Source organism: Meles meles, chromosome 2 (genome assembly GCF_922984935.1).
Source record: "Meles meles chromosome 2, mMelMel3.1 paternal haplotype, whole genome shotgun sequence".
Taxonomy (NCBI): Eukaryota; Metazoa; Chordata; class Mammalia; order Carnivora; family Mustelidae; genus Meles; species Meles meles.
This window is the reverse complement of record NC_060067.1, coordinates 137,170,101-137,195,381: the sequence shown is the minus strand read 5'-3', so window position 1 is coordinate 137,195,381 and position 25,281 is coordinate 137,170,101. Positions and strand designations below refer to the sequence as shown.

Here is a 25,281-nt window from a genome sequence, read left to right as displayed (position 1 = left end):
AATTTATTTATTTGACAGAGAGAGATCACAAGTAGGCAGAGAGGCAGGCAGAGAGAGTGAGAGGGAAGCAGGCTCCCTGCTGAGCAGAGACCCCGATGTGGGGCTTGATCCCAGAACCCTGAGACCATGACCTGAGCCGAAGGCAGCGGCTTAAACCACTGAGCCACCCAGGCGCCCCTGATTTTACATCTTTTTAACGCATCAGTTTCCTACGTACATGTTGTCCATATATATGCAAATAGCTTCATGTTTATTTAACATAATTTGTTCATATCAAATTAGTTTTTAAATTAGTCTGGACCATCTGCTGGCATGTGAAACTGACATCACTCTACCTGGCTTTGGGTGTAAAAAGCCACATACAGAATGGAGTTTGAAGACCATCGAGGCACTGCAGGCAAGGATCAGAGTCTTTGGGTCTGCTTGCCCACCGAGGCCCCGGAGCCCATGTCAACCTAGTATAGAGGTGTGGGGTTGGCAGGGGACTGGCCTGGGTTCAGTCTCAGTAGGTAAGGTATCTTACTCAGGCAGTGAGATTCCCTCCAAATTCTGTATGGACCATACTGGAATGGCTACATAAGTGCCTCTCTAGAACAGATACAGGACTGTGTCATCAGAGGCAATATGGCATGGTGATTCCGGAAGGACACAGCCTGGATTTAAACTGTGCCTGAGTGACTTCAGGCAAGCTGTTTGACTTGTCTGTGTCTCTGATCCCTCATTTTTAATTCAGGGATGATGATGATGATGATGATACAACTTCCCTTATGAGGTTGTTGTGAGGATTAAATGTGTTAAGGATCACATGTAAGGCATTCAAAACAATGCCTGGGAAAGAGTAAATGCCCAGTAAAGGTAAGCTATAGTTATTATGATTACCTCAGATACTGCTGAGTCGAGGGTGAGACAAGTGGGGCATGTTGGGGCACAGAAATTAAGAAGGCACTCACACTCAGGTACGGATTCTATACCTGCATGCCCCTGAGAGGAAGTGCCTCCCTCGGTTTTGGATCCTAGATGCTTCACTTACCTCACCCTTGTCCTGGTCCTGTCTGGGATGCCTGACAGGCCCAAGACAATCAGGGTGGAGGAGGGTCCTAAGACTGCCTGGATTAGAGCAATATGAATGAACACAGGGTGTCACCTCACTTTACCACAAATCCCAGTTTAGTCAGTTCTCAGTGAATATGCATGAGGCACAAAACCTATGACAAATGAAAGCCTGTTTGGGCCACTGTTGACAGGTTTTCCAAATGTAGCACCCTCATTCTGAGTCAGATGGACTCCCCTGACTCCTGAGATGGGCTCCTCTCAGGAACCACTGTATGTCTGGATGAAATGCTCTTAGATCTCCCATTTTATGCTGGAGACAGTGTTTACCTGCTCGAGGTAGCTAATAAGGGAGTTTTTGTTATCCTCCCAGTAGCTCTTCAGAGTCTCTTCAGGTGGAAACTTTTCACAGCTAAGCTCCACGGTGATCTCGAAACAGTTGCTGCTGAGATAATTGAAGTCTTGCATTCCTGCCAAGGTACCAAATGGAAAGTCAAAATATACATGTGGAGACGAAAACCCTACACAAACCGTTCTGCTGAATTGGGAGCCAAGCAAAAAATACACCAACCGGTGCCTTTTAAGTAGTCTGTGGGAAACCACAAGGAAAATCACCTACCATAAGGGACAGAACAACATAACTTGGAGGCTGTCATTGCTTTAGAGCAGAAATTCTCTCGGGTTCTTAAGCAATCACTTAGCTGAACGCATTGAAGCTGTTGGGTGCTAAAGCAGGCATCGACGGTGTTCCGCATTGCTGGAATTGTCTTCAAAGAAGATAACTGGGAACAATGGCATCAAAACGACAGAAGAGGAGTATTCCACCATCTTCCTCAAAAAAGACCAATTTTGACAATCACGCATGGAACAGAGCACCTTTGTGGAAGGCCAGGAGTCCAGAGCAAAAGTTCCAGCACACCGTTAGAAGAAAAAAATCAGAGACCAGATGCACTGAAGAAAGTAAGAGTAACGGTTTTGCCTTCCTTGCATCACCCCTTCCCTAAGGTAGTACAGCTCAGTGACAACAGAGAATGGTCCATGATTTTTCTCAGGAGGCAAAGTAGGAACATGTGAGTGAGTTTACTGGACACAGCTTCTTTCTCACCCCATCCAGAAAACTTAAGTATGCTATACAACTGGGGGCAGGGAATGGCTAGGAGAACAGTAAGCAAGACTTTCAGAATATATCAAAGGAATGTGGATCTTACTAACCTTGTCAGAGACTCCATCAGAAAGCCTACCCATTAGCCGCTGGGGACACCTTGCCAGCAGATCCCCTCAACTGGCCCACAGGCACCCCTAACATTTTACACACCCCATCCACACACCTCGCCGTGTAGCCAGCTCTCTCTGCATGCCACTGATAGTAGCAACAGCGAGTCTTTGCAGATGACTGATGAGCACTCACAGAAAGATGGCCCAACTTTGCATGGCTGAGAGAAAGGACACAAATTTGAGCATCTAGCACTGCCCTAGGGAAAGCAAAGAGGAGGCTATCAGCAATTGGCCTGACTTTGCAGGATCAAAAGAGGGCATACAATTTTAAGAATTTTTCCCCTAAGAAGTAAGGAGGAGGCATATCATAGAAAAGGTCTGGGAAAGCCTCGGAATTCCTAACAGGACTAAGAGAAGTTATCACTCTACCAAAGCCAGTCGGTAAAGAAAGGAGGTGACTCCTTCTTCAGATGGGAAGGCAGCAACAGAAACCTTCAAGGAACATGAAAAATCAAGTAAACATGACACCACCAAAGGAACACAACCATTTTCCAGTAACCAAACCTGAAGAAATGGAGATCTATGACTTTCCCAGTAAAAAATTCAAAATAGTTGTTTAAGGAACTCAATGACCTACAAGAAAAAACACAATTCATGAAATCGGAAAAATTATATATGAGCAAAATGAGAAGTTTAACAGAAAGATAGAAATCATAACAAGAACCAAACAGAAGTTCAAGAGCTAAAATAACAACAACAACAACAAATACAAAGAATTAAAAGGGGGGAAATGCAGTAGGAAGCATTAATAGCAGACTGGATCAAGCAGAAAAAAGAATCAGGAGGCAGAAACAGGTCATCTGAAATTACCCAGTAATAGGAAAACAAAGAAAAAGGAATGAAACTGAGTGAAGAAAGCCTACATGACTATGGGATTCCATTAAGAAAACAATCTACACATCACTAGAGTCCCAGAAGAAGAGAGAGAGAGAAGAGGCAGAAAGTAAATATCAAGAAATAATGGCTGAGAACCTCCTGAATTCAGGAAGAAATTTGGACATCCAAGTTCATAGGTCACCCAAAAGTTTCAATTCAAAAAGATCTTCTCCCCCAATCACTGGAATTTTATAATTATATTAAATTAAATCATTTTCTTTTGAAAAAAAAAAAAAAAGAATCTTCTCCAGGACATATTAGAAAAAAGTAATCAAAAACAAATCAAAGACAAAAAGATAATCTTAAAAGGAGCTAAAAGGGGGAAAAAAAAAAAAGCTTATAACTTACAAAAGAACCACCCCCACCCCCACACATAAGGCTATCAGGAGATTTCTCAGCAGTAACCTCATAGGCCAGGAGACAGTGGGATGATATATTCAAAGTGAAAGAAAAAAACTGCCAACCAAGAAAACTTTACTCAGCAAAGTTGTCCTTCAGAAATAAAGCGATAAAGACTTTCCCAAACAAAAGCTGAAGGATCTCATTACCATTAGAACTGCCTTACAAGAAATACTGCAAAGTGTTCTTGAAGCTGAAATGAAAGAATACTAATTTGTAACATGGAAACATATAAAAAAAAATGCAACACACTGGTAAAGGTAGGTATAGAGTTAAATCCAAAATACTCTAACACTGTGTTATGGTAGTCTTAGTCACTTAACTCTAGTATGAAAATTAAAGGACAAAAGTATTAAAAATAACTATAGCCACAATAATTTATTAATGAATATATAACATAAAAGAATGTAAACTGTGACATCAAAAACAAAATATTGGTGGGGCATGGTATAAAATGTCTTTTTGTAAATGATCAAAATTAAGTTGTTATCAGCTTAAAATGCACTGTTATGTCTGTAGGATGTAAGTCTCCTGCTAACCACAAAGCAAAAACTTATACTTCATAAAAGACAAATGTGTAAGAACTAAAGCACATCACTAAGGAAAATGATCACTTCACAAAGAAGGTCAGAAAGAGAGGAAGAAAGGAACAAGGGAACTACAAAAACAGAAAACAATAAGATGTTATTAATACGTCTTTTAAATGTTAATGGTTTAAATTCTCCATTAAGACATAGAGTATCTGAACAGATTTAAAAACAGAAAAAAAAAAAAAAAACAGGATCGAACTATATGGTGCCTACCAGAGCCTCAGAGCCTCACATCATCTTCAAGGACAAGGAAAGCTTAGAGTGAAGGAATGGAAAAAGATATTCCAAACAAGTGGAAACCTAAAAAGAGTAGGGGTAGCTATACTTTTATCAGACAAAATACACTTTAAGCCAAAAAGCTATAACAAGAGACAAAAACAGTCATTTTAAAATGCTAGAAGGGAAAATTTCTCAAAAGACATAACTCTTGAAAATTATATATGCATTCAACACTGGGGCATCTAAATATATTAAGCTAAATATACTAAAAGACCTAAAGGGAAAAATAAACAACAATGCAATAATAATAGGAGACTTAATTATCCCAGTTTCAACAATGGATAGATTATCCATTCAAAAATCAGTAAGTAAAAACTGCCCTTGAACTATATGTTAGACCAAATGTACCTAACAGATATATATGGAACATTCCACCTAACAGCAGAATTACACATTCTTCTCAAGCCCATATGGAATATTATGCAGGATATATTCACAATTATGTAGAATATTAAAACAAAAGACCTCTGAACAACCAATGGGTCAAAAAGGAAATCAAAAGGAAAACCAAAATTTATGAAACAAACAAAAATAGAAACACGGCATACCAAATCTTACAGGATGCAGTAAAAGCAGTTCTAAGAGGAAAGTTTATTATAATAAATGCCTGCATTAAGTAAAAAGAAAGATTTGAATAAACAATCTAACTTGAAACATCAAAGAGCTAGAAAAAGAAGAAACCAAGTCCAAAGTTAGCAAAAAGAAGGAAATAAGAAAGATCAGAGCAGATACAAATGAAATACAGACAAGAAAAACAAAAGGAAAGATCAACAAATCTAACAGCTGGGTTGTTTTTTTTAAGGTAAGCAAAACTCACAAACATTTAAATAGAGTAAGAATTGGGAGAGAGAAAACTCAAAAAATAATCAGAAATGGAAGAGGAGACATTACTACAACTGATATGACAGAAATACAAAGGATCTTAAGAGACTACTAAATGATTATAGAACAACAATTGGATAACCTAGAAGAAATGGGTAAATTTCTAGAGACATACAGCCCACCAAGACTGAATTATAAATTATGAAGAAACAGAAAATCAGAAACAGATCAATTACTAGTAAGAAGATTGAACCAGCAATTAAAAATTTCCCGATAAAGAAAAGCCCAAGACATATGGTTTCACTGGTGAATTCTACCAAACATTTAAAGAAGAATCAACACCAATCCTTCTCAAAGGAAGAATTTCTTTGAGAAATTCTTCTCAAAAATTGAAGAGAAGGAAACACTCCCAAACTCATTTTACAGGCCAGCATCACCCTGCTACCAAAGCCAGAAAAGGGCATTACAAGAAAAGAAAACTACAGGCCAATATTCCTGTTGCAAAAATTCTCAATAAAATACTAGCAAACTATATTCAACAGCACATTGAAAGGATCATACAGAATGATCAAGTAAAATGTATATTTAGGGTATAATGATGGTTCAACATAAGCAAATCAACAAATGAGATACACCACACTGATAGAATGAAAGATAAAAATCATGATAATCTCAAAAGTTGCATAAAGAGATTTTGACAAAATTCAATACCTTTTCATGATTAAAATTCAACAAATTGGATGTAAAAGAAATGTACCACAACATAATAAAGGCTATATATGACAAGCCCACAGTTAACATCCTACTTGACGGTGAAAGGCTGAAAGCTTTTTCTCTAAGATTGGGTACAAGAAAACGGTGCCCACTCTCACCATTCCTACGCAACATAGTATTAGAAGTCCTAGTCAAAGCAATCAGGAAAGAAAAAGAAATAAGACATCCAAATTGGAAAAAAATGAAGTAAAACTGTCTTTGTTTGCAGATGATATGACCTTATATATAGACAGTCCTAAAGAATGCACCAAAAAACTCTTAGAATTAATAAATAAATTCATTAAAGTAGCAAGCTACAAAACTAACATACAAAAATCAGTTGCATTTCTATAACTAACAATGAACTATCCAAAACACAAACAAAGAAAACAATTCGATTTACAACAGTATCAAAAACAATAAAATAGTCAGGAATAAATTTAACCAAGGAGGTGAAAGATCTCTAAACTGAACACTATAAGACACTGATGAAAGAAACTGAAGAAGACCCAAGTAAGTGGGAAAATATCCTGTGTACATAGGTCAGAATTAATATTACCAAAATGCCCATACTACTCAAAACACAGATTCAATGTACAGATTCTATGAATGCAATGTAATCAACAATTCAATTTAATCCCTATCAAAATTCCAAAGGCATTCTTTATAGATAGAAAAGAAATCCTAAAATTTATATGGAACCACAAAAGACACCAAAGAGCCAAAGTAATCTGAGAAATAAGAATAAACATGGAGACATTACACTTTCTGACTTCAGTCTATACTACAAAGTTATAATAATCAAAATGGTATGATACTGGCATAAAAACTAGACACATAGATTAAAAGTCCAGAATCAAGAACCCAGAAATAAATCCTGGCACATTCAGTTTACTAATATTTGACAAGGAAACAGGGAATACTCAATGAGGAAAGGTTAATCTCTTTAATAAAAGGCATTGGGGAAAAAAAGAAACACAAAAGACACACAAAAGGAAGACATTGGAATGTTTTCTTATACCATTCACAAAAATTAACTCAAAATGGGTTGGAAAACATAAATGTAAGACCTGAAATCATAAAGTCCCTACAAGAAAACACAGAGGAAAAACCTCCTTGTTATTTGTCTTGGCAACAACATTTGGATATGGCAACAAAACACATAGTAATAAATAAATAAATAAATAAGCAGTACTACATCAAACTGAAAACTTCAGTACAGAAAAAGAAACAGTCAAAAAAATGAAAAGGCAACCAATCTATAGAATGGGAGAAAATATTTACAAACTATCTGATGAGGTGTTAATATAAAAAATACACAAGGAACTCATACAACTCAATAGCCAAAAAACAAATAATCCAATTAAAAATGGACAAAGAACCTGACTAGATATTTTTCCAAAGAAGACATACCGATAGCCAACAGATATCCAAGAAGATACTCAACATCACTAATCATACGGGAAATGCAAATCAAAGCCACAATGAGATATCACCCCATACCTGTTAGAATAGCTAAGCCAGGGGGTCCATCCCCAAATTGCTGTTTTGAGTGTTGGCTGTTCAGAGCTCAGAGCTGACCCCTATTTTCTATGAGAGCTGCTGATAGAAACCACCTGGCTTGGGAGGTTACACCCTCCTATCCTCCATTCTACAACCCTCCTCTGCAATCCCCAACCAAAGACTGACTGATATGAAGCCACCAAAGGCTGGTCCCCTTGCCTCAGGGCAGGATAACCCCCCTGTGGTTTACACTTGAGGCCTTCCTCCCAATGGCTCAGGCCAAGGCTCTGGCTGTCTCTGTGACCACATCCTCCCTCAGCTCTATCCATCTCCCTATCCTGCCTCCCTCACTTCCATGCAGGGTTTTTTCTAAAGAGCCCTTCCTCAATAAATTGCAAGCAACCGAATCCCTATTTCAGGTTCTGCTTCTAAAAAACATGGACCTAAGACACTGATTTCATTCACTACCTAGGAAGCTAAAGGAAGTCACAACTTTCTTTGACTGATTATTGTGGTTTATAATCACTGATAAAGATCAGTATTATTATTATTAATATTATTGTCATTATTTTACAGATCTAGATCTCTTGGTATTCTGTAGATAATACATTGTTTGTCCATAAATGTAATTCCAAAGGTATCATTAATTTTTTATAAAAATTGAATTATGAAATTACTTCCCATCTGATGTATGATGCATTTAACATAGTCTAAATCCTAAATCTTACTTTATTTCTCAGGCTATAGGGGGAAAAAAAGTGCTGAATCTGATCTGGTCTGATGCAAAATATAAATCAAAACAGAACAAACATATATCAGAAAGAAAAATATCAGGAAAAATATTTTTCTCTGGGCATATTAAACAAACCCAAACCCTACAATTCACTGGTGCTGCTACTGCCCTAATTCTCTAGCATTTCCAGGTGGGTCATAGAAAATCATTCTCGGGCAAAGAGGGGAAAATAAAAATCAGTATCTTTACATTTCATTCTTCATACTGGGTAGAGTGAGTGGTACTTAACTGTTGGTGGTCCAGCTAGCCATGAAAATAAGAGTTCTAGAGAGGAGTCAAGATGGCAGAGAAGTAGCAGGCTGAGACTACATCAGGTAGCAGGAGATCAGCTCGATAGCTTATCTAAACATTGCAAACACCTACAAATCCAACGGGAGATTGAAGAGAAGAAGAACAGCAATTCTAGAAACAGAAAATCAACCACTTTCTGAAAGGTAGGACTGGCGGAGAAGTGAATCTAAAACGACGGGAAGATAGACCACGGGGGTAGGGGCCGGCTCCCGGCAAGCGGTGGAGCAACGGAGCACAAAATCAGGACTGTAAAGGTCTGTTCCACTGAGGGACATAGCTCTAGAGGCTAAACCGGGGTGAAGCCCACGCAGGGTCAGTGTGGTCCCAGGTCCCACAGGGTCACAGAAGGATCGGGGGTGTCGGAGTGTCGCAGAGCTCACAGGTGTTAGAATGGAGAAGCCGGCTACAGAGACAGAGCCGAGGACTGAACTCTCAGCTCGGGGTTACCTTGAACTGGTCGCAGGCTGGGTGAGCTCGGAGCTCGGCTGGAGGCTGGGGATACGGGAGTGTATGGGTGCTGTCCTCTGGGGATGCTGAGAGTGGGGCCCCGGGCTCTTGGCTCCTCTGGGCCGGAGACTAGGAGGCTGCCATTTTCATTCCCGTCCTCCGGAACTCTACGGAAAGCGTTCAGGGAACAGAAGCTCCCAAAAGCGAACCCGAGCCGATTACTTAGTCCGGCCCCCGGTAAGGGCGGTGCAATTCCGCCTCGGGCAAAGACACTCGAAAGTCACTACAACAGGCCCCTCCCTGAGAAGATCAACAAAATATCCAGCCAGGACGAAGTTCATCTATCAAGGAAAACAGGTTCAATACCTAAGACAGCAGCGAAATTCCAGAGGAGGAGAAAGCAAAGCACGGAACTCATGGCTTTCTCCCCATGATTCTTTAGTCTTGCGGTTAATTCAATTTTTTTTTTCAATTTTTTTTTCTTTCTTTTTTCTTCTTCTGCTAAATTTTTTTAAACTTTTACCCTTTTCTTTTTTAACGTTTTTTGACTAGTTTATCTAAAATATATATTTTTTCTTTCTTTTTTATATTTTGTCTTTATTTGTTTTATTTTTTAAATTTCTTTCTCTTTTTTCTGAACCTCTTTTTATCCCCTTTCTCCCTCCCCACCCCCCCACAATTTGGTGTCTCTTCTGATTTGGTTACAGTGCATTTTTCTGGGGTCTCTGCCACACTTTTAGTATTTTATTTGATCCTTCATATCCTCTTATCTGGACAAAATGACAAGGTGGAAAAAATCACCACAAACAAAAGAACAAGAGGCAGTACTGAAGGCTAGGGACCTAATCAATACAGACATTGGTAATATATCAGATCAAGAGTTCAGAATGAATGACGATTCTGAACGTTCCAGCCGGGTTCGAAAAAGGCATGGAAGATATTAGAGAAACCCTCTCTGGAGATACAAAAGCCCTTTCTGAAGAAATTAAAGAACTAAAATCTAACCAAGTTGAAATAAAAAAAGCTATTAATGAGGTGCAATCAAAAATGGAGGCTCTCACTGCTAGCATAAATGAGGCAGAAGAAAGAATTCATGATATAGAAGACCAAATGACAGAGAATAAAAAAGCTGAGCAAAAGAGGGACAAATAGCTACTGGACTACAAGCGGAGAATTCGAGAGATAAGTGACACCATAAGACGAAACAACATTAGAATAATTGGGATTCCAGAAGAAGAAGAAAGAGAGAGGGGAGCAGAAGGTCTATTGGGGAGAATTATTGGAGAGAATTTCCCTAATATGGCAAAGGGAACAAGCATCAAAATCCAGGAGGTGCAGAGAACCCCCCTCAAAGTCAACAAGAATAGGTCCACACCCGTCACCTAATAGTAAAAGTTGCAAGTCTTAGTGACAGAGAGAAAATCCTGAAAGCAGCCTGGGAAAAGAAGTCTGTAACATACAATGGTAAAAATATTAGATTGGCAGCAGACTTATCCACAGAGACCTGGCAGGCCAGAAAGACCTGGCAGGATATATATTCAGAGCACTAAATGAGAAAAACATGCAGCCAAGAATACTATATCCAGCTAGGCTATCATTGAAAATAGAAGGAGAGATAAAAAGCTTCCAGGACAAACAAAAACTGAAAGAATTTGCAAACACCAAAGCAGCTCTACAGGAAATATTGAAAGGGGTCCTCTAAGCAAAGAGAGAGCCTAAAAGTAGTAGATCAGAAAGGTACAGAGACAATATACAGTAACAGTCACCTTACAGGCTAATAATGGCACTAAATTCATATCTCTCAATAGTTACCCTGAATGTTAATGGGCTAAATGCCCCAATCAAAAGACACAGGGTATCAGAATGGATAAAAAAACAAAACCCATCTATATGTTGCCTACAAGAAACTCATTTTAGATGCAAAACACCTCCAGATTTAAAGTGAGGGGGTGGAAAACGATTTCCCATGCTAATGGGCATCAGAAGAAAGCTGGGGTGGCAATCCTTATATCAGATCAATTCGATTTTCAGCCAAAGACTATAATAAGAGATAAGGAAGGACATTATATCATACTCAAAGGGTCTGTCCAACAAGAAGATCTAACAATTAGAAATATCTATGCCCCTAACGTGGGAGCAGTCAACTATATAAACCAACTAATAACAAAATCAAAGAAACACATCAATAATAATACAATAATAATAGGGGACTTTAACACTCCCCTCACTGAAATGGACAGATCATCCAAGCAAAAAATCAACAAGGAAATAAAGGCCTTAAATGACACACTGGACCAGATGGACATCACAGATATATTCAGAACATTTCATCCCAAAGCAACAGAATACACATTTTTCCATAGTGCACATGGAACATTCTCCACAATAGATCACATTCTGGGTCACAAATCAGGTCTCAACCGGTATCAAAAGATTAGGATCATTCCCTGCATATTTTCAGACCACAACGCTCTGAAGCTAGAACTCAATCACAAGAGGAAAACTGGAAAGAACCCAAATACATGGAGTCTAAACAGCATCCTTCTAAAGAATGAATGGGTCAACCAGGAAATTAAAGAAGAACTGAAAAAATTCATGGAAAAAAATATAATGAAAACACAATGGTTCAAAATCTGTGGGACACAGCAAAGGCAGTCCTGAGAGGAAAATATATAGCGGTACAAGCCTTTCTCAAGAAACAAGAAAGGTCTCAAGTACACAACCTAACCCTACACCTAAAGGAGCTGGAGAAAGAACAAGAAAGAAACCCTAAACCCAGCAGGAGAAGAGAAATCATAAAGATCAGAGCAGAAATCAATGAAATAGAAACCAAAAAAAAAAAAAAAATAGAAAAAATCAATGAAACTAGGAGCTGGTTCTTTGACAGAATCAATAAGATTGATAGACTCCTGGCCAGAGTTATCAAAAAGAAAAGAGAAAGGACCCAAATAAATAAAATCATGAATGAAAGAGGAGAGATCACAACTAACACCAAAGAAATACAGACAATTATAAGAACATACTATGAGCAACTCTACGCCAACAAATTTGACAATCTGGAAGAAACAGATGCATTCCTAGAGACATATAAACTACCACAACTGAAGCAGGAAGAAATAGAAAACCTCAACAGGCCCAGCACCTGTAGGGAGATTGAAACAGTCATCAAAAATCTCCAAACAAACAAAAACCCAGAGCCAGACGGCTTCCCAGGGGAATTCTACCAAACATTTAAAGAAGAACTAATTCCTACACTCCTGAAACTGTTCCAAAAAATAGAAATGGAAGGAAAACTTCCAAACTCATTCTATGAGGCCAGCATCACCTTGATCCCAAAACCAGACAAGGATCCCACCAAAAAAGAGAACTACAGACCAATATCCTTGATGAACACAGTCGCAAAAATTCTCGCCAAAATACTAGCCAATAGGATTCAACAGTACATTAAAAGGATTATTCGACCAAAGTGGGATTTATTCCAGGGCTGCAGGGTTGGTTCAACATCCACAAATCAATCAATGTGATACAACACATTAATAAAAGAAAGAACAAGAACCATATGATACTCTCAATAGATGATGAAAAAACATTTGACAAAGTACAGCATCCCTTCCTGATCAAAACTCTTCAAAGTGTAGGGATAGAGGGCACATACCTCAATATTATCAAAGCCATCTATGAAAACCCCACCGCAAATATCATTCTCAATGGAGAAAAACTGAAAGCTTTTCCGTTAAGGTCAGGAACACGGCAGGGATGTCCATTATCACCACTGCTATTCAACATAGTACTGGAAGTCCTAGCCTCAGCAATCAGACAACAAAAAGAAATTAAAGGCATCCAAATCGGCAAAGAAGTCAAACTATCACTCTTCGCAGATGATATGATTCTCTATGTGGAAAACCCAAAAGACTCCACTCCAAAACTGCTAGAACTTGTACAGGAATTCAGTAAAGTGTCAGGATATAAAATAAATGCACAGAAATCAGTTGCATTTCTGTACACCAACAACAAGACAGAAGAAAGAGAAATTAAGGAGTCAATCCCATTTACAGTTGCACCCAAAACAAAAAAAAAAAAAAACAACTAGGAATAAACCTAACCAAAGAGGCTAAGAATCTATATGCAGAAAACTATAAAGTACTTATGAAAGAAATTGAGGAAGACACAAAGAAATGGAAAAATGTTCCATGCTCCTGGATTGGAAGAATAAATATTGTGAAAATGTCTATGCTACCTAAAGCAATCTACACATTTAATGCAATCCCTATCAAAATACCATCCATTTTTTTCAAATAAATGGAAGAAATAATCCTAAAATTTATATGGAACCAGAAAAGACCTCGAATAGCCAAAGGAATATTGAAAAAGAAAGGCAAAGTTGGTGGCATCACAATTCCGGTCTTCAAGCTCTATTACAAAGCTGTCATCATCAAGACGGCATGGTACTGGCACAAAAACCGACACATAGATCAATGGAACAGAATAGAGAGCCCAGAAATAGACCCTCAACTCTATGGTCAACTCATCTTCGACAAAGCAGGAAAGAATGTCCAATGGAAAAAAGACAGCCTTTTCAATAAATGATGCTGGGAAAATTGGACAGCCACATGCAGAAAAATGAAATTGGACCACTTCCTTACACCACACATGAAAATAGACTCAAAATGGATGAAGGACCTCAATGTGACAAAGGAATCCATCAAAATCCTTGAGGAGAACACAGGCAGCAACCTCTTCGACCTCAGCCACAGCAACTTCTTCCTAGGAACATCAGCAAAGGCAAGGGAAGCAAGGGCAAAAATGAACTATTGGGATTTCATCAAGATCAAAAAGCTTTTGCACAGCAAAGGAAACAGTTAACAAAACCAAAAGACAACTGACAGAATGGGAGAAGATATTTGCAAACGACATATCAGATAAAGGGCTAGTGTCCAAAATCTATAAGGAACTTAGCAAACTCAACACCCAAAGAACAAACAATCCAATCAAGAAATGGGCAGAGGACATGAACAGACATTTCTGCAAAGAAGACATCCAGATGGCCAACAGACACATGAAAAAGTGCTCCACGTCACTCGGCATCAGGGAAATACAAATCAAAACCACAATGAGATATCACCTCACACCAGTCAGAATGGCTAAAATGAACAAGTCAGGAAATGACAGATGCTGGCGAGGGTGCGGAGAAAGGGGAACCCTCCTACACTATTGGTGGGAATGCAAGCTGGGGTAACCACTCTGAAAAACAGCATGGAGGTTCCTCAAAATGTTGAAAATAGAACTACCATATGACCCAGCAATTGCACTACTGGGTATTTACCCTAAAGATACAAACATAGTGATCCGAAGGGGCATGTGTACCCGAATGTTTATAGCAGCAATGTCTACAATAGCCAAACTATGGAAAGAACCTAGATGTCCATCAACAGATGAATGGATAAAGAAGAGGTGGTATATATACACAATGGAATACTATGCAACCATCAAAAGAAATGAAATCTTGCCATTTGCGACGACGTGGATGGAACTAGAGGGTATCATGCTTAGTGAAATAAGTCAATAAGAGAAAGACAACTATCATATGATCTCCCTGATATGAGGATGTGGAGATGCAACATGGGGGGTTAGGGAGATAGGAGAAAAATAAATGAAACAAGATGGGATTGGGAGGGAGACAAACCATAAAGGACACTTAATCTCACAAAACAAACTGGGGGTTGCTGGTGGGAGGTGGGGTTGGGAGAGGGGGAGGGGGTTATGGACATTGGGGAGGGTTTTGCTATGGTGAGTGCTGTGAAGTGTGTAAACCTGGTGATTCACAGACCTGTACCCCTGGGGATAAAAATGCATTATATGTTTATTAAAAAAAAAAAAAGAAAGGATGAATACCCAACTTTTGTAGCAACATGGACGGGACTGGAAGTGATTATGCTGAGTGAAATAAGTCAAGCAGAGAGAGTCAAGTATCATATGGTTTCACTTATTTGTGGAGCATAACAAATGACATGGAGGGCATTGGGAGATGGAGAGGAGAAGGGAGTTGAGGGAAATTGGAAGGGGAGGTGAACCATAAGAGACTATGGACTCTGAAAAACAAACTGAGGGTTTTGAAGGGGCGGGGGTGGGAGGTTGGGGGAACCAGGTGGTGGGTAATAGGGAGGGCAGGTATTGCATGGAGCACTGGGTGTTGTGCAAAAACAATGAATACTGTTATGCTATATTAATAAATTAATTTTAATTTAATTTAATTTAATTTAATAATTTAATTTAAAAATTTAAATTAATTTTAAATAATTTTAAATTAATTTTAATATTTAAAATTAATTTTAAATAATTTAAAAATAAATAATTTAATTTAATAAATTAATAAATTAATAAAAATAAAAATAAAAATAAAAAAATAAGAGTTCTATGAAGTCTACTTGGGCGAAGGGAGCCAGGACTGCTGCCCTGGTTGCCTAGAAGATGGCTTCCTCCGGTGGCTGTGCTGCCTTTTCCCTTTTCAGACTCCATAAAAGGTAAAGATCTTCATGCTCTAACAGTGCTTATTACAGTAGTGAATATCAACTAATATTCCACATCAAACAGTCCCCATTATCCCATCATTTAAAAGAAAAATAAAAGGTATATGGATGAAGATACACTGCCCTCCAGTATATTCCTCTGCCTAAAAGCTTAACTAACATATAACAAGGAAGCTCTTATTCCCTAAGGCCAGAATTTGAAAAGTAGGGTATTTCACAATACTCAATCTATATTTTCCCCATGGACGTCTTTAGTTCATTCTTATGTCTTCAATTAGCATCTTGATTTTTAAAAATCAACAAAAATGAAACTACACATAACAACCATTCATTCAGAAAACTAATTTTAATGGGTGAACTATAGGTTCCATCTATTTTTTAATGTCTGAGGACTGAAAGCTCTCTACATCTAAATGGTAATTATAAATAATTCACTACCTCCGAAGCACAAGGTGAAACGGACACTCACCACCAGGAACACTGTACCAAGCTGCACCGTTGGTTGTTCCATCTATGAAGCTGCTGTCATCATCGTTCTTACGACAGGGTGGCCGATTGGGGTCAGACATGGGTGGGTTAAAAGAGGAGTATGCCCGAGCCAAGCTTTGGAAAATGGCATCATCTGGGCAGGAGCTATATTCATGAGCACTACCTAGAAAATAAACCCACAAGATTAAAGAAATCAATATAGACCAAAGAGTTCTGCTTGTTCTCCAAAGAGTGATTCAGTGTTGTCTCCTGCTAATGTATTTTTTTTCCTAGAAGAATTTTTTTCTTTCTTTCTTTCTTTCTTTATTTATTTATTTGATGGATTAAGAGAGAGAACAGCAGAGGGAGAAGGAGAAGCCGACTCCCCGCTGAGCAGGCAGCCCCATGCAGGACTCCAGCCCAGGATTTGGGATCATGACCCTGAGCAGAAAGTAGACACTTAACTGACTGAGCCACCTAGGCACCCTCTTGCTGGCTTTTTTTTTTCTTTTAAGCAACATCACAATGGGAAATAAGTGATGGTCTAAGTGCTCAACAATTACACTTAGTATTTAAGTGATATATGACTCCATTCCACACCACAATGTAGAAATTGGGTAGAATGGGACATCCTACTTAGTATCTGAAAGCTTCACGAGAAAAGGTTCATCGTAAACTAGACCTGAGAAAACAGAAAGGAGACTTCCATTGTCAAAATTTTTAATTTTTAAAAATGTGACTTCTGGGTGCCTGGGTGGCTCAGTCGGTTAAGCGGTTGCCTTCTGCTCAGGCCATGATCCCGGGGTCCTGGGATTGAGCACAGGGTGGGGATTCCCTGCTCAGCTGGGAGTCTGCTCTGCTTGTGCTCACACGTGTTCTCTCTCTCTCAAATAAATAAATAAAATCTTTTATAAAATAAAAATAAAGTAAAAAAATAAAAAAATGTGGGCGCCTGGGTTGGTCAGTGGGTTAAGCCTCTACTTTCGGCTCAGGTCATGATCTCAGGGTCCTGGGATGGAGCCCCGCATCGGGCTCTTTGCTCAGCAGGGAGCCTGCTTCCCCCTCTCTCTCTGCCTGCCTCTCTGCTTACTTGTGATCTCTGTGTATCAAATAAATAAATAAAATCTTAAAAAAAAATAATTCAAATGTAACCCCATAGCCACCATGCATCACTTTCACACATACTTTTCGGTATTTGAGTTTTAAAGTTTAAAAAAAATCTCCCAGGGGCGCCTGGGTGGCTCAGTAAGTTAAGCCTCTGCCTTCGGCTCAGGTCACGGTCTCAGGGTCCTGGGATCCAGCCCCACATCAGGCTCTCTGCTCGGCGGGGAGCCTGCCTCACCCTCTCTCTGCCTGCTGCTCTGCCTGCTTGCCTGCTTGTGACCTGTCAAATAAATAAAATCTTTAAAAAAGAAAAATCTCCCATGTGTAATATGGAAAGAAATTATATATATTTTGATACACTGTAGTCTTCTTCATATATGATAAAATATGCCAGGTTTTAAAATTTCCTAGCTATTGACAAACTACAAAATCTCTAAATTTTAATGATGTTTCACCAAAGACTTTCTTCAAGGCTCAAGTTTCCAATATCTAAAATTATCATCATGTGCTTGCAAAGAATGAATTCTTCAGAGGCCCCTAAGAACCAATCCAAAGTGGGAAATTCGCAGGAGCAACAAAACTTAAGTTGAAAATAACTATCTGGCTAAAGCTCGCTGTGCCTGAAATTTAACTAAAACTAGTCCAAGAGAGTCAAAGCACCAGTTCCTCTCCCTGACACCACTAGACAGTGTTCCAAATGCAAAAGCAGGAGTGCACAGTAAGACACGGAGAGATCCACACAGGACCTGATCAAGCTCCAAAAAGACCACTTTCATTTTTAAGCCCTCTTGTACACAAACTGCATAATTTCCATTATCTCTTGATTCTACCTGGGTTCAAGAGTGACCAAGTTCATGACCTCTGTTTTCTCCCTTTCTCTTGCATTCCATCACGATCATATTCCTCTTCCACTAAACTTATTAAAAAGTTATAGTCTTTTTCTGCCAAATATTTATACCAATGCCACATGAAATATACTTACGTCCTTCTCCAGGCAAAATCATTTAATGGCCAGTTCCTTAAAAGAGTATTATAGAAATCATCCTATAAACCATCACAAAGCAATTATAAACCTTGAACCATTAGAGAAGCAGGAAGAACACGTACCAGTCCTCGTCTCGTCATAGGGGTAATTGGCCACAAGGTCTCCTCCGTGGAGATTGGCAGAGAGCACAAAAGGAATATCCATAATCCAGTGAATAACCGCCTTCGTCTCAGGAGCGAGCTGTATTAAAGATTAAAGAAGGGTTATACATTTGGTTATCACTGGTGGGAGCGCTCGGCAGGAAAGATAGAAAAGAAAAAACAACAACAATAATCGAAAGCTAGTCATAGGTCTTCTTTCAAGCACTTTGTGGTGGTTGTCATAAAAATAAAAATAAAAAAGCTTCCAGTAAGAGCAGCATTTCCATCTCTCTCACTTATAATAAAACATATTTCGATAGTGTTTGAATTTCCTTAAATGTTATACTTTTGTGAGCTGCCAGATTTTCTCTCTCTCTCTCCCTTTTTTTTTTTAGCTTTTTTCTCTTTGAAACTTAAAAACCATCATGCAAATCACTTACAAATTCTGGGACGCTTCCATCTGATCTTTGTTAATAACAGCTAAGAGTAAGACAAAGAGAAATGAAAATAGTTGGACTGAAGAACAAGGTTCTTCCTCCACAGTGGTTGAGCTCTAGAAATGTATGACAAATTTATTTCTTTTGTTACTAATTATTATTATTTATTATCTTCTTTTATGGCTTACTATTTTTCCAATTCCCTCCAAGTACCTCTAACATTGTCCCTACAAAAAAATATGAAATTGGGTCTCTTTCAAAACTCACTGTAAAATACCACCTTACTTTGGGAAAGCCATCTTAAACAAAGGCAGAAGTTTCAGAAATTCATTTTGCCTTTATTTAATGACTCACAGCACTTCATATTCTGGTAGCAAAACAAAAGAGGAAAGAAATTTATACCAAAGAATTCATCTGGAGCCAGACACGTGATTCATATGATGAGGTTTTAATAGTAACTAGAAAGCTTCTTAATCTCCCAAGTACCTTGTTGATTAAAAAAAAAAAAAAAAATTCCTGGAGCTGTGATCCATATTCTTCTTTGGGATGGAAAATCTAACAGCAGCAGAAGGGTGTGATGGTTACGAGACCTTGTATTTCTGTATCCCTGTTCAGTTTTAGTTGTGAGCTTCACAATATCGCCATTGGGTAGGCAACGATTTCATGCCCCTTTCACAGGGAAGAATCTAGGGATTAACCATGTTAATAACATGTCCAAGTTCACACAACTGAGAACTCAAATCTAGTCTATAAAACTATGAAGTCCATGTTTTTTTCAGTATTGATATATAGTTTGATACTTTAATGTATCAAATCTATCCTATTTTTCATGTAGGGAACTTATAATCGTGAAAAGGTGTGATTTAGAATACGGTGTTGTTTTTATTATTTATTTGATTGGTTTATCTCATTCTTCCTATAAAAAATGTCTATTGTTGAAAATATAAAGGAGACAAACACAAAGAAAGAAGATTAAAATGACCCATAAGTTTACCATCTAAAGATACAAACTGCTAACATTTATATGTATCTTTTTCAGTCTTTTTCCAATGCACTGATGTAATTTTTTAAATGTGATAATTTATGTATAATTTGTATGAGAACCTTTTTCATTTGATAATGGATAACAAATACTTTTGCATGCTGTCAAATAGCCTTCTAAGTTACTAGGTTAATGGCTGAATAGTATCCAATATATGGAGATATCATTTTTAATCATGAAAAAAATAATAGCTAATACTTATTAAACATTTTCTTTTTTTTTTAACCTGTCACTTTGACACATGACAAATTAGAATTTTTATAACTGTGCATCTTTTGATTAACCAATAAAACTAGAATCATTTTTATATGTTTAGTAACCATTTATGTTTAGTCTTTGGTGACATATTTATACATGGTTTAATTGATTTTTCTATTGAAATGTTGACCTCTTGCTAATTTGCAAGTGTTGCTTACTTAGTAAAAACACTAACCCTCTATATTATAGATATTTTCTGAGTTTGTCATTTGTCTTTCAAATTCAGTTTTTTTTAATAACAATAATAATTAAAATACAAAATATTAAGATATTTATGTTGTCAGATCTACTGATCTTTTCTTTATGGTCTCATTTGCTCTTGTATTTTATTCATTCATTCAATAACTATTAAGTGGCCACCATGTGCCAATTTTTCTATATAAGGGATTTAGAAAGTTCTATCTCCCTCTCAATATTATATATTTACCAAAGTTTTCTTTTTGTAAGTTCATACTTTTTATATATAGATTTTATGTTGCTCTATGCTGATATTTGTGAGATGGATTTATCTCAATTTCATTTATTGAATTATCCTTTCTTTCCACAATGAGCTGAAAAACTCCCTTATGATATACTAAATTCTTATACATACTTAAATTTGTTTCTAGAATCCAAATTAATTTAAATTAAATCCAGCTTAAGTTTTGATTTAAATCAACCTTAAAATAACTAATACAGAACATTTAATCAGAAACAATCTTTAATCCAAAAAATGCATATGCTTTTCTTTGTAATGAATTTATGATTTATTAGGCTCAACTGCTAAAAAAAATGGCAATAATATTATATGATATGAGTTTAATACATTCTTTTATATTCTGTTCAAAGTTTTCCTTGTGGTATTGAATTTCTTTCCAATCCTCTTCCTGTACATCCCCTTCTTTCCTCCTATTTGCTCAAACCCAATGGTAGGTACTGACAAGTATCTCAATGAGTTCAGAAGAGACAGAAATCTCTGTGGTTTGGAAGATCACGGAAGATTTTAGGAAGGAAGTGGAACTCCTAGGTCTTGGGGGAAAAATCAGGTAGGCTTTGGATAAGAGGAAAAGAGAGAAGTTAAAAAAAAAAGGAAGGAAAGAAAGGAGGCAGGTAGGCTTGGGGGAAAGCAAGCAAGCACTGCCTCCAGGAAAGGACTGGTTTGAGTGGGCGCTCAGGAGGCAAAGACCTACAGGGGCAGACTGTGCTTTTGGATTTATTATTCACCTAAGAGTGTTCAGAACAATGTGCATGGTATGCTCCCATATGTTTATAGATTGATACAGGCATTAAAAAAATAATTCTAAAGGAAACATTCCAAGATGTGAATGGTGGTCATTTAATACTACAGGATAATGCGTTCTTCTTCTCCTCATCTATATTTACTTTATCTTTTTATTCATAATAGCATAATAATTTTGTAATAAAACATTTTTTAAAAAACTCTTTTGGAACAAAGATCCAGTCCTGAATACACCAAGTCATATTCAGCTATTAGGTTTAGCCTACTGCTAATTCTTATATATACACTTCCTAATATACATGTTACCGATATATTCAAAAGCAAGCAAATAAATTCCACAATTTGACAAATTAAATTCAGTTTATCTCTAGCTACTAAAAGAATTTTTTAGGCTGACTAAATCCTGAGATCCCCTGGGTACTGTAATTATATATTTAAGTAATCCATAGAGAAGCCTCTGGAACATCTCTAAGATTGAGCCCAAAGAGAATCTAGAACCAATTATGACCTATCTTTAAAATTTCCATTTAAAGACTGTAAATATAGCTTAAATTTATTCTCTATAACTAGATGGCTTTGGCTCTTAAAATATATTAAAGCCATATTTATTTCCGTTTCTTCACAACACAAGTGTAAGTTTAATAAAGTTGTTTGATGCATTTTAATCGACTCCATTTTCAAGCAATCCAGGCCCAGGCTCGTGTACTGAGCCCAGATAACCGGGCCAAAGAGCGCAAGAACAGACGAGAAAAGACAGCAGGAAGAACTCCAGGACAGCAAGGGAGATCTTTTATTCAGAGGTTCAGAAGAACAAGGAAAGCCTCTGGAACGCGTGGTAGAAATGCAGATGCCTTTTCATCACCCATTCCCACAGCATACACGCCCCAGACTTCCTGAATCCGCATTCATAAGTCTGCATTTTTAACCCCAAATTCCTACAAAGCTTGAAATTTTAAAAACCACTCTAAGGACAGATTGGTGGTGGCCAGAGATAGTTGGGGGGGACAGCGGCAATGGGGAGGGAAATGAGTAAAGGTGGTCAAAAGGTATACACTTCCAGTTATAAAAGAAGTCATGGGGATGTGATGTACAACATGGTGACTACAGTTAAAAATACTGTATACTATATTTGAAGTTACTAAGAGGGTAGAGCTTAAATGTTCTGTCACAAGAAAAAATTTACAACTATACATGGTGACTGGTGTTAACTACACTTAAGATGGTGATCATTTCACAATATATACAAATACCAAATCATTATGCTGTACATCTGAAATTAATTGTAATTTATATATCAATTATATCTCCATAAAAATAAAACAAATGTAGTAACTACAGTAAGGGATATAGAAACTGAGAAGCGGGAGTAAGAAAAGGCAAGATGTGTGATAACATTCCCGAAATGCCTACGACATGTCTCCTACTGGGCAGCACCTAAACACAGTCTCAGTCTTAATGACAAAGATGGAAAAAAGAGAAGAAGAACCAGACATGAATAATACCATTCCAGGATTATTATGCAGGTTTACTGAAGATTTAGTCTAATGTAAACAAACCTTGATTCTGTTCCAGAAAAGAGACTTAATTTAAATTTTTATGTATTTTTCTTTAGTTTACCTTCACCCAGAAAAAGTATTGGCATTGAGATATTTTTATATCTCTAATTAAAGCTCTAATTTGGGGGGACATATGGGTGGCTCAGTTGGTTAAGCAGCAGAATCTTGATCTTTTTATTTTTATTATTATTATTTTAAAGATTAAAAATTAAAATTAATATTTAAAAAATTAAAAGATTATTTTTATTATTATTTTAATTTATTTTGTTTATTTATTTGAGAGAGGCAGTAAGACAGGGAGTGGGAGAGGGAGAAGCAGGCTCCCCGCTGAACAGGAAGCCCTATGCAGGGCTTGATCCCAGGACTCTGGGATCATGACCTGAGCCAAAGCAGATGCTTAATGACTGAGCTACCTCGGCGCCCCCGGAATCTTGACTTTGGCTCAGGTCATGATCTCAGGGTATTGGGACAGAGCCCTGCTTCAGGCTCTGTGATCAGTGGGGAGTCTGCTTGAGGTTCTCTCTCTCCCTCTCCCTATGCCCCTCCCCCCACATGCTCAATTGAACACACTCTCTCTCTAAAATAAATAAATAGATCTCAAAAAAAGTTCTAATTTTTTAAGTACCATGAGCATATGTCTTTTTTAATTTTTTTTCCAGTGTTCCAAGATTCACTGTTTATGTACCACACCAGTGCTCCATGCAATACGTGCCTCCTTAATACCCACCACCAGCATATATCTTTTAAATAAGTATTGCTTACCCTAGAAATAAGAAAACACCTAACACCACAGTTCTGCAAATATTACACAGGTTCTGTTGGCGAAGAAGAAAGTGGTGCAGATGGAAAGTGTATGGCACTGCGCAAAGGCTACCCATCAGATGTCCTATGGACATGAGTTTATTCCATAGATTCTTCTATGCAAGGTAGCAGGCATTATTTGTCCCATTTATTGGATTTAATGGAGAAGCATAGGCAGCTTAATGTAAGCAATGGGGAGAGCCTGTCTGCTGATACCAGCACTGGGCTTCCACAGTGGTTTTTCATTTCTGCCTTATCTCTCACAGCTTACAATAGGACTGCCCTCTTTTTACCTCTGGTTAAGAAAAAAAAAAAAAAAAAAAAAAAAAAAAAAAAGACCGTCTTCTGTCCTTCCAGCTCTCCCTTCATCCAAGAAAATTGCACCAGAGGCTGAGAAATTACAAATGTGTCTGTGATTCAGAAGCAGAAATGTTTAAGTCACTCACTAATCAGGTTCTACTAGAATCCTCAGCCCCTGGCAGCCCTTTTCTGAGACCAGTTTCCACTTGTAGGCTTAGCCAAAGTTTCTGGAAGGAATCCTAAATATAGGCAGGAAAGTTATAGGAACCTTACACTGATAATCCAGGACCCTCCCTATCTCCTGGATCCTCTATCTAGTCCCCAACCGCATGATGACTGCTTGTCTGGAACTCCAGTTGTGGATTTTCAGATGCTGTGACTTGCTTGCCAGGCTGGATTGCATTCGTTCATAACAGGTTTTCAGCCTACTATGTGTCGGACTCAAATATAAACCATAATTCTTGCAACCAAAAAACTGAAATCTAGAACTAAAAGGAAAATAACTATAGAAATAATAATAACAAATACAGCTCTATATAGCTATATAGCACCAGACTGGAAATATTTAACAGGATCTGTCTAGAAGAGCAGAAGGCTTCACAGAGGAGGTGACATGGAAGGAAAGGGAAGAACATTCTAGATGGTTGGAACAACACATATGAAGACATAAAATTACTAGAAAATGCTTTGCTTAGGGAGCAAAAAGGAGTTGGTGGACTGGAGTCCATGGACTATCAGAGCCAGATGAAGGAGTAGGTCAGCCAGCAGCTGCCAGGGGCCAAGGGAAACTTGAATGGCCTTGGCACTATAATAAAAATGGCACTATAATAAAATGGAGAAATTGTACTTTCCACATCCTCACTTCGGAAAGATACAAAAAGGAGTTGATGAACCAGAGCAGAATTGCCTGGAAACACAGACGAGGAATGGAGAGCTGCCAAGAGCAGTTCTTCTCCACCTTTCCTCCATGATGGCTCTAGCTCTCTCCAAGTAATTGAAAACAGTGTTCAAACAATATTGGTTTGAGGGGGCATGAAATGTTTAGTGGATATGTCAGTGCACCCATCTAATTCTAAGGTACATAACACAGAGTCCTGAGCAAGTTTGCCGAAATGGTATTAATAGTTGTAGGTCCTGACTTCAAACACTTTATATATATTAACTCACTTAAGCCTTACAACCACCCAGGGGGGTAGATACTATTATCATCTCCATACTGCAGTAGAAGAAGCAGAAGCACACAGTGGTTAAATAACTTTCCAAAACTCATGTAGCAAATATGGAGCCAGGCTGCCCCCAGAGTCTCCAGACGACTAAACCATCACATAATTCTGACATACTGAGTTTTCACTTTATCCTCTGGGCA

The 25,281-nt window shown here is 37.9% G+C and overlaps 1 protein-coding gene across 1 annotated transcript in view; it reads right to left on the bottom strand.

The window, feature by feature from the left end:
- Window positions 1-25,281, bottom strand: part of CPE (carboxypeptidase E) — a 115,556-nt gene that overhangs the window by 9,258 nt on the left and 81,017 nt on the right. Inside the window, exons 4-6 of the mRNA XM_045998452.1 lie at window positions 18,285-18,402; window positions 16,075-16,257; window positions 1,381-1,520 (exon numbers count right to left, since the gene is read on the bottom strand). Coding sequence (XP_045854408.1) covers window positions 1,381-1,520; window positions 16,075-16,257; window positions 18,285-18,402 — 441 coding nt within the window. The remainder of the gene's footprint in view (window positions 1-1,380; window positions 1,521-16,074; window positions 16,258-18,284; window positions 18,403-25,281) is intronic.